This window comes from Euprymna scolopes, chromosome 5 (genome assembly GCF_053919585.1).
Source record: "Euprymna scolopes isolate OS-2025 chromosome 5, ASM5391958v1, whole genome shotgun sequence".
In the NCBI taxonomy this organism is placed as follows: Eukaryota; Metazoa; Mollusca; class Cephalopoda; order Sepiida; family Sepiolidae; genus Euprymna; species Euprymna scolopes.
This window is the reverse complement of record NC_136486.1, coordinates 174,594,417-174,604,809: the sequence shown is the minus strand read 5'-3', so window position 1 is coordinate 174,604,809 and position 10,393 is coordinate 174,594,417. Positions and strand designations below refer to the sequence as shown.

General features: G+C 29.3%; 1 protein-coding gene across 1 annotated transcript in view; it reads left to right on the top strand.

Moving 5' to 3' along the window:
* Nucleotides 1-229: 229 nt before the first annotated feature.
* Nucleotides 230-10,393, top strand: part of LOC145277041 (coiled-coil domain-containing protein 81-like) — a 142,396-nt gene continuing 132,232 nt past the window's right edge. The window contains exon 1 of the mRNA XM_080128675.1: nucleotides 230-1,127. Coding sequence (XP_079984801.1) covers nucleotides 1,058-1,127 — 70 coding nt within the window. The 5' untranslated portion in view covers nucleotides 230-1,057. The remainder of the gene's footprint in view (nucleotides 1,128-10,393) is intronic.

Genomic DNA, 10,393 nt, shown 5'->3' with positions numbered 1-10,393 from the left:
TCCAAATAATACAATGCGGTCGTTATTCCGAAGCTCATTATTCAATTTTATCAAAATAAAATTCAGTTTTTAATGATGTCGTGTATATCGATTTCCCAAAATTTACTGAATTGCAAATCCATTCAAAAACCTAAAAAAGTTAATTGAAATATGAGAAAGAAATGCTTGAATTATTTTGTCTGAACTTTATAAAAGCAACGATTGATAATGATGAATTTGTTTTAATGGAATACGGGAGGAGGGGGGGGGGTAAAAAGCGAGAAATAATAAAATAAAAGAAAGGAAACAAGAGGAAAATAAGTGTGAAAAAGGTAAAAGAAATGCGAAATAAAAAAGAAAATGAAAAAGAAATTAAACGTAGAAAAATGAAAGAATAAAAAGGAAGAAAAAGAAAAAAGAAAATAAATGAAAGGAGAAAATGAAGAACGTGAAATAAATAGAAAAAAGTGAAGAAACAAGATAAAAAGAAACGAGAAATATAAGGAAATAAAGAAGAAAGAAATGAAAAGATACGAAGAAGAAAGAAAGAAAGAAGAAATGAAAAGAAATGAAGAAGAAAGAAAGAAGAAAGAAAGGAAAAGAAATGAAAAAAGAAAGAAAGAAAGAAATGAAGAAGAAAGAAAGAAGAAAAAAGAAAGAAAAAATGATGAAAATAAAAAGAAAGAAAGAAGAAAGAAAGGAAAAGAAATGAAAAAAGAACGAAGAAAAAGAAAAGAAATGATGAAAAAGAAAGAAAGAAGAAAGGAAAAGAAAAGAAATAAAATGGAGATAGAAAGTAAAATGAGACAAAGAAAAAAAAGAAAGAAAGAAAACAAACGAAAAGAAGAAAAGAAAAAGAAGCCACGCCCATAGCAACCTCAAAAGTTTTTGAATGGTTAAAAAAAAAGCTCGCCGCTGTTGAAGTTGCGATAATCTTACAAACAAGTTGAGAATTTGTTTTTAAAATCATTTTATTATTCTTTATTAAAAAAAGAAAAAATATCAAATATTGCCGAGAAAGAATTTAACGAATTAAAATATAAATGACGTCTTGATAAAATAAAGCAAAGGGGAAAAAATGAATGAATTAATTCGACAGGTGACCGAAGAAAGCAAATCACCTTTAATGTACGGCGTGTCGAAATGGGGTAAGTAAAATACAGGAAACAATAAAAGTTTTATTTCCCAATTTAATGATTAAATATCATTTAAGTATCGACACGTTTATACTTTCATTTATTTATTGGTTGAGATTTTATTTATTTATTTATTTTTTTTTTTACATCTATTTTAGGTTTCAAAACATTTGAAAATATAACATTCTTTTAAAGACATTTGTTGTTAAAAACTTTTTTTTTACAAAGTTGGAAATTGAATAATTGATGGTTCCTAATTACTTTCCTCCCCACGAGGGCACACATTGACACAAGGTGGGTTTTTAATGCTAGAGAACTCCAGTACCCATCACAGACTTGGTTATTTCACAAGGGAAAGCTTGTTTAATTTGTTATTTTGATTCTGAAATAGGCAACAAAACCAAAAAATATTTAAAAAATATATATATACAAATAATTGTTACCAAAGGCAAGATATAATACTCTTTTACTTATCTGAATAAGGTTTTAGTGTCTTGATTTATTTTAAAGCGTTTTTTTAATTTGAAAATAAACGTAGTGTCAAGTCTGAGAAAAGATGGTGGTTTCTGAACCACTGGTTTCATTAGAATCATGTCAAGCCTCGATAATCGGTCACAAATCGAAAATTAAACAAAATAATTGTAGAACATTACGTTTATTATACGATTAGTGACATTGATTGATTGTGTTTTTAGCAGCATTTTATTTAATTTTCGATTTTTGAACAATTACAGAGGGTTCAAATGGCTATAGCAAAACCGCTATTTTTTCTAATTCATTAGACTTTACACCACTTTTCTTTCAAAGTAAATACACGCTTTAAAATAAGTTTAAATATAAACAACTTATCCATGTAGGTAGAAGAGTAACATATCTCGCTTTTGATAATTTGTTTTATTTATTTATTTATTTTTTTTTCACCTTTTTGTTTTTTTTGTTGGCTATTATTAAAATTTCTTATAAAATTCTTCATGGCTTTTAAATTGCGAATGTGAAAACATCTTCAGTTGAAATCAAATTCTTTGAACTTTGTTTTCTCTGAAAACAAACCAGAGTGCTTATACAGAATAAGGTGTTTAGTTCTCTCACACTGCAAGAACTCTGACACTAGGGTGGTGGTGATGATGATGATGAGCAATAAATTTCGATTCCAATGTTCTCTCTCAGCTGTCAAAAATTCAACTGCCTGCTTTTTCATTTCATCCTTCTTAAAATAATTATTCTCCTCACACACAAATGAACGCTACACAAAATGGTTGTCACATTCAATGCTGCCAAGACTAAACTTGTTTCCTTCAATAATTACAAGAAACCTTCCCTACCGCCAATAGCAATGGCCAATGACTCTTTATCTGAAAGTACACCTTTTAAACTCCTCGGCCTAACGTTCACCGGAAACATGAGTTGGAACAATTACATTGAGAACATTGCCAAAGAAGAAAAGTGGGTTCTCTCTACCGTGCTAGAAAGCTACTAACGCCTGAAAGTATCCTATACCTCTGTAAGGCCACCATTCGCCCATGTATGAAGTATTGCTGCCATATTTGGGCTGGTGCATCTACCACTAATCTCTCGCTCCTAGACAAGGTTCAAAAGAGAGTTGCCAATCTGATAGGTCCTGAACTGTCAGCTAAACTTCAGCCTCTGTCACATCGACGAAACGTTGCATCCCTCTGCCTGTTCTACAAGTACTTTAACGGTGAATGCTCCGATGAACTGCAAGCACGTGCCCCCTCGACATAAATACCCCCGACAAATCCGACAAGCAGCTAAATCCCACCCCTTCACAGTAGAGATCCCTAGATGCAAGAGAACCTTCTACTCCAGTAGTTTCTTCCCCAGAACATCTAGACTTTGGAATTCCCTTCCGGGTCCCTGCTTCCCAGACTTTACTGACATGCAGAAGTTCAAGTGCAACTTGAACCGACACCTTGCTGCCTAACCCCCTACACAGTACCCCTGAGGCTTATATTCCTGATAGTAGCCCCCTACAACAAAGTGGCAATGTGCCTTGTTTGGGGTGAAAATGTAAAAAAAAAAAAAAAAAAAAAATATCTAACTACAAATACAAGTTCTTTCTTAGGCTGAAAATTGAAACGTGCGAAACGGTCCACACGCTTCAAAGCCGGTAACACTTGATTTTTCTCCATTGTTACAGCAGGTATCATTTAATTTTGCGTTATATTACTTGAAATCACACAAATGTTACAGTTTCTAGTAAGAGGCAGACTTAGCAAATTGCATAAATTTGTAGGAACTCAAAAGCAATGTAAAAGCATTTAATCATAGCGATGAAATTTAGAGATAATGTGAACAATGTTAATATTTTATATTTTGCAATGGTAATATTTTATATTTTGCAATGTTAATATTTTATATTTTGCAATGGTAATATTTTATATTTTGCAATGTTAATATTTGATATTTGCAATGTTAATATTTTATATTTTGCAATGGTAATATTTTATATTTTGCAATGTTAATATTTGATATTTGCAATGTTAATATTTGATATTTTGCAATGGTAATATTTGATATTTTGCAATGTTAATATTTTATATTTTGCAATGTTAATATTTTATATTTTGCAATGTTAATATTTTATATTTTGCAATGTTAATATTTGATATTTGCAATGTTAATATTTTATATTTTGCAATGGTAATATTTTATATTTTGCAATGTTAATATTTGATATTTGCAATGTTAATATTTGATATTTTGCAATGGTAATATTTTATATTTTGCAATGGTAATATTTTATATTTTGCAATGTTAATATTTTATATTTTGCAATGTTAATATTTTATATTTTGCAATGTTAATATTTTATATTTTGCAATGTTAATATTTGATATTTTGCAATGTTAATATTTTATATTTTGCAATGGTAATATTTTATATTTTGCAATGTTAATATTTTATATTTTGCAATGTTAATATTTTATATTTTGAAATGTTAATATTTTATATTTTGCAATGTTAATATTTTATATTTTGCAATGTTAATATTTGATATTTGCAATGTTAATATTTTATATTTTGCAATGTTAATATTTTATATTTGCAATGTTAATATTTTATATTCTGCAATGGTAATATTTTATATTTTGCAATGTTAATATTTGATATTTGCAATGTTAATATTTTATATTTTGCAATGGTAATATTTTATATTTTGCAATGTTAATATTTGATATTTGCAATGTTAATATTTGATATTTTGCAATGGTAATATTTTATATTTTGCAATGTTAATATTTTATATTTTGCAATGTTAATATTTTATATTTTGCAATGTTAATATTTTATATTTTGCAATGTTAATATTTGATATTTGCAATGTTAATATTTGATATTTGCAATGTTAATATTTTATATTTTGCAATGTTAATATTTTATATTTTGCAATGTTAATATTTTATATTTTGCAATGTTAATATTTTATATTTTGCAATGTTAATATTTTATATTTTGAAATGTTAATATTTTATATTTTGCAATGTTAATATTTTATATTTTGCAATGTTGCCAACTTTGAAGCCTCTGAAATTTGAATATCGTTGTACCCGTTTCTTTTTACTGATCATTTAAGTATTTTGACATTAAATGATGTTTTTTTTGTATATTCGTATAAACCCTGTGTATCGGTTTATTGCAGGTCAATATATTTTTTTATATTTTGAAATTCCTATGAAACGCAGAGAAGTGAAATTTCGTACACTGGAAGAACATAACAAGGTGCATTATTTCCTTGATTTTTGTGGAATTTGAACAAATATTTTGAAAATTATGCTAATTTTTCTATTTTCAAAATTAAAAAAATATTGACCTGCAATAAAGCGATACACAGGGTTTAGTTACGCCTGTCTTTCATGTCACGAATTCTTTTTCCATGTTTAGCTTTTTATACTCAACATTTTCGTTAAAAATGGCGTTCATATCGGAATCCTCATCGTCCAATGCCTCAGTACTGCTGGATGTTCTTATTTTATGTAAATTTTCTTTGAACATTTTAATAACATTTTAATTTACACATTTTAATGAAACGTCTTCATCTTAATGAAATGTCCCCTTCTTTTCCATTTCTAAATGAAATGCCCCCTTTTTCATACTTTTAATTGAATGCCCCCTTTTTAATGAAATGTCCCCTTATGTCTACACTTTTGAGAGTATGTCCATTTTTAAATGAAATTTACCTTTCTTTTCACACTTTCAATGGAATGTCCCCTTCTTAATAAAATCTCCTCTTCTGTCCACATTTTTAATAAAATGTCTCTGGTTTCTTCATATAAAACATTCACAGCAAAAACTCATCTTATTATCACTACTGCGAAGAACTTTTGCGTGTTCTTCCATCAAACGTCATTTCCATGAACTTTCCTTTCCTTGAACACGTTACCACAGGATTGCTTCCCTGTAGGCTATAACATTGTCTTCAAATCAATAAGCACTTGTCTTTAACCGTCGTCATAAATCATCAAACTTTGTTCATTCCATTCATAAGTTTCAATCCTCTCTTAATATTTTTCATCATTCAACTAACAATCTATTCATCTCATTAACTATTGTCCTCGAGTGCCTTTTAGCCTTGACTCATTAAAAAAAAGAATTTCAATCTTTGTTTTTTCTTCCTCTGTGTTCCTATGAATAGAGTTTCTTTCCAAGAAATTTCCATCTGTGGAACACGGTACCACATGATACCTTCCCTGCAATCTACAACTTGGCCATCTTCTAATTCAATTTAAACAAATAATTGTCATCAAACTTTGTACATTCTATTCACCGTTTTCAATCCTCTCATTATATTATTCGACATTTTAAATCCTCTCATTATATTATTCATCATTTTAAATCCTCCCATTATATTTTTCATCATTTTCAATCCTCTCATTATATTATTCATCATTCAACTGACAATCTATCCATTACATTAACACTTATCCTCAAGTGTCTTTTAGCTTTGATAAGTGGTGATTCAGCAGCAAAAAATAAAAAAATGTGAAATTAAGCAACATCCACAATGATCTATCTAGTTTTTATTCATTGTAGGCTTTTTTTCTTGGTCATATTTTGTGCTATTTTTATTTTTACTTTAGTGGCATTTTTATTTTTATTTTATTCGATTTCGCATTATAAACCAGTTGTGTTCGGAGAAATTGTGATGGCAGGATCATTGGATATTCTAAAAACAAGTAAAGCAATTCATTGTATTGTAAGCACAACTTTTTCGTGGCAGAAACATTAAATGATGTACAGACGATATTGAATGTTTGCCGATATTCGCCATGTTGCTTTTCTCTCACCCTGGATCGCTCTAATCTTTTCAAAGATCTATAAGGTGGCAATAACTCTTACTTTCTTTATTTAAAGTTATCTCCTCTTTTGTCGCTATAACAAACCATTGATATTTTTTCTGTTTCTGATGATGTCATTATTTATCAGGATAAAACACAGAAAATTCTGTGTAGGTTGATTGCCAAATACATTTTCATAACTTACTAAAAAAGTATTGTTGTCGTAGTTTGTAGGAATAGAGTTGGGTGCAACTCAATGATTGTTTATTTCCTGTATTATTAGGTGCACATGAAGTGCATTGGAGTCGCAGCTAAGTTGAGAAATTATGTGAAAGAAGTTAGAGATGGATGAGCACACAGAAGTGGAGACAGTATATATGGATTGTATAGCAATTAAAGTTGTTCAGAAGTTTTGCTAGCTTGGTGAAGTATATTTGGATTGTATAGCGATTAATGTTGTTCAGAAGTTTTGTTAAGCTTGGTGAAGTATGTTTAGATTGTATAGCGATTAAAGTTGTTCAGAAGTTTTGTTAGTTTGGTGAAGTATATTTGGATTGTATAGCGATTAAAGTTTTTCAGAAGTTTTGTAAGCTTGGTGAAGTATATTTGGATTGTATAGCGATTAAAGTTGTTCAGAAGTTTTTTTTAGCTTGGTGAAGTATATTTGGATTGTATAGCAATTAAAGTTGTTCAGAAGTTTTTTTTAGCTTGGTGAAGTATATTTGGATTGTATAGCGATTAAAGCTGTTCAGAAGTTTTGTTAGTTTGGTGAAGTATATTTGGATTGTATAGCGTTTAAAGTTGTTCAGAAGTTTTTTTTAGCTTGGTGAAGTATATTTGGATTGTATAGCAATTAAAGTTGTTCAGAAGTTTTTTTAGCTTGGTGAAGTATATTTGGATTGTATAGCGATTTAAGTTGTTCAGAAGTTTTGTTAGTTTGGTGAAGTATATTTGGATTGTATAGCGATTAAAGTTGTTCCGAAGTTTTGTTAGTTTGGTGAAGTATATTTGGATTGTATAGCGATTAAAGTTGTTCCGAAGTTTTGTTTGTTTGGTGAAGTATATTTGGATTGTATAGCAATTAAAGTTGTTCAGAAGTTTTGTTAGTTTGGTGAAGTATATTTGGATTGTATAGCCATTAAAGTTGTTCAGAAGATTTGTTAGATTGGTGAAGAATGTTTGGATTGTATAGCAATTAAAGTTGTCAAGAAATTTTTTTAGTTTGGTGAAGTATGTTTGGATGGTATAGCGATTAAAGTTGTTCAGATGTTTTGTTAGTTTGGTGAAGTATATTTGGATTGTATAGCAATTAAAGTTGTTCAGAAGATGTGTTAGCTTGGTGAAGTATGTTTGGATTGTATAGCAATTAAAGTTGTCCAAAAGTTTTGTTAGATTGGTGAAGTATATTTGGATTGTATAGCAATTAAAGTTGTTCAGAAGTTTTTTTAGTTTGGTGAAGTATATTTGGATTGTATAGCGATTAAAGTTGTTCAGAAGTTTTGTTAGTTTGGTGGAGTATATTTGGATTGTATAGCGATTAAAGTTGTTCAGAAGTTTTTTTTAGCTTAGTGAAGTATGTTCGGATTGTATAGCGATTAAAGTTGTTCAGAAGTTTTGTTAGCTTGGTGAAGTATATTTGGATTGTATAGCGATTAAAGCTGTTCAGAAGTTTTGTTAGTTTGGTGAAGTATATTTGGATTGTATAGCGTTTAAAGTTGTTCAGAGGTTTTTTTTAGCTTGGTGAAGTATATTTGGATTGTATAGCAATTAAAGTTGTTCAGAAGTTTTTTTTAGCTTGGTGAAGTATATTTGGATTGTATAGAGATTAAAGTTGTTCAGAAGTTTTGTTAGTTTGGTGAAGTATATTTGGATTGTATAGCGATTAAAGTTGTTCAGAAGTTTTGTTAGTTTGGTGAAGTATATTTGGATTGTATAGCAATTAAAGTTGTTCAGAAGTTTTGTTAGTTTGGTGAAGTATATTTGGATTGTATGGCGATTAAAGTTGTTCAGAAGATGTGTTAGCTTGGTGAAGTATGTTTGGATTGTATAGCAATTAAAGTTGTCCGGAAGTTTTGTTAGCTTGGTGAAGTATATTTGGATTGTATAGCAATTACAGTTGTTCAGAAGTTTTTTTAGTTTGGTGAAGTATACTTGGATTGTATAGCGATTAAAGTTGTTCCCAAGTTTTGTTAGTTTGGTGAAGTATATTTGGATTGTATAGCGATTAATGTTGTTCAGAAGTTTTGTTAGTTTGGTGAAGTATATTTGGATTGTATAGCGATTAAAGTTGTTCAGACGTTTTGTTAGTTTGGTGAAGTATATTTGGATTGTATAGCGATTAAAGTTGTTCAGAAGTTTTGTTAGTTTGGTGAAGTATATTTGGATTGTATAGCGATTAAAGTTGTTCAGAAGTTTTTTTTAGCTTGGTAAAGTATATTTGGATTGTATAGCGATTAAAGTTGTTCAGAAGTTTTGTTAGTTTGGTGAAGTATATTTGGATTGTATAGCGTTTAAAGTTGTTCAGAAGTTTCTTTTAGCTTGGTGAAGTATATTTGGATTGTATAGCAATTAAAGTTGTTCAGAAGTTTTTTTTAGCTTGGTGAAGTATATTTGGATTGTATAGCGATTAAAGTTGTTCAGAAGTTTTGTTAGTTTGGTGAAGTATATTTGGATTGTATAGCAATTAAAGTTGTTCAGAAGTTTTGTTAAGCTTGGTGAAGTATATTTGGATTGTATGGCGATTAAAGTTGTTCAGAAGTTTTGTTAGTTTGGTGAAGTATATTTGGATTGTATAGCGATTAAAGTTGTTCAGAAGTTTTGTTAGTTTGGTGAAGTATATTTGGATTGTATAGCGATTAAAGTTGTTCAGAAGTTTTTTTTAGTTCGGTGAAGTATATTTGGATTGTATAGCGATTAAAGTTGTTCAGAAGTTTTGTTAGTTTGTTGAAGTATATTTGGATTGTATAGCGTTTAAAGTTGTTCAGAAGTTTTTTTTAGCTTGGTGAAGTATATTTGGATTGTATAGCAATTAAAGTTGTTCAGAAGTTTTTTTAGCTTGGTGAAGTATATTTGGATTGTATAGCGATTAAAGTTGTTCCGAAGTTTTGTTAGTTTGGTGAAGTATATTTGGATTGTATAGCGATTAAAGTTGTTCAGAAGTTTTTTTTAGCTTGGTGAAGTATGTTTGGATTGTATAGCGATTGAAGTTGTTCAGAAGTTTTGTTAGTTTGGTGAAGTATATTTGGATTGTATAGCGATTAAAGTTGTTCCGAAGTTTTTTTTAGCTTGGTGAAGTATGTTTGGATTGTATAGCGATTTAAGTTGTTCAGAAGTTTTGTTAGTTTGGTGAAGTATATTTGGATTGTATAGCAATTAAAGTTTTTCAGAAGTTTTTTTAAGCTTGGTGAAGTATATTTGGATTGTATAGCGATTAAAGTTGTTCAGAAGTTTTGTTAGTTTGGTGAAGTATATGTGGATTGTATAGCGATTAAAGTTGTTCAGAACTTTTGTTAGTTTGGTGAAGTATATTTGGATTGTATAGCAATTAAAGTTGTTCAGAAGTTTTTTTTAGTTTGGTGAAGTATATTTGGATTGTATAGCGATTAAAGTTGTTCAGAAGTTTTGTTAGTTTGGTGAAGTATATTTGGATTGTATAGCGTTTAAAGTTGTTCAGAAGTTTTTTTTTAGCTTGGTGAAGTATATTTGGATTGTATAGCAATTAAAGTTGTTCAGAAGTTTTTTTAGCTTGGTGAAGTATATTTGGATTGTATAGCGATTAAAGTTGTTCCGAAGTTTTGTTAGTTTGGTGAAGTATATTTGGATTGTATAGCGATTAAAGTTGTTCAGAAGTTTTTTTTAGCTTGGTGAAGTATGTTTGGATTGTATAGCGATTAAAGTTGTTCAGAAGTTTTGTTAGTTTGGTGAAGTATATTTGGATTGTATAGCGATTAAAGTTGTTCAGAAGTTTTGTTAGCTTGGTGA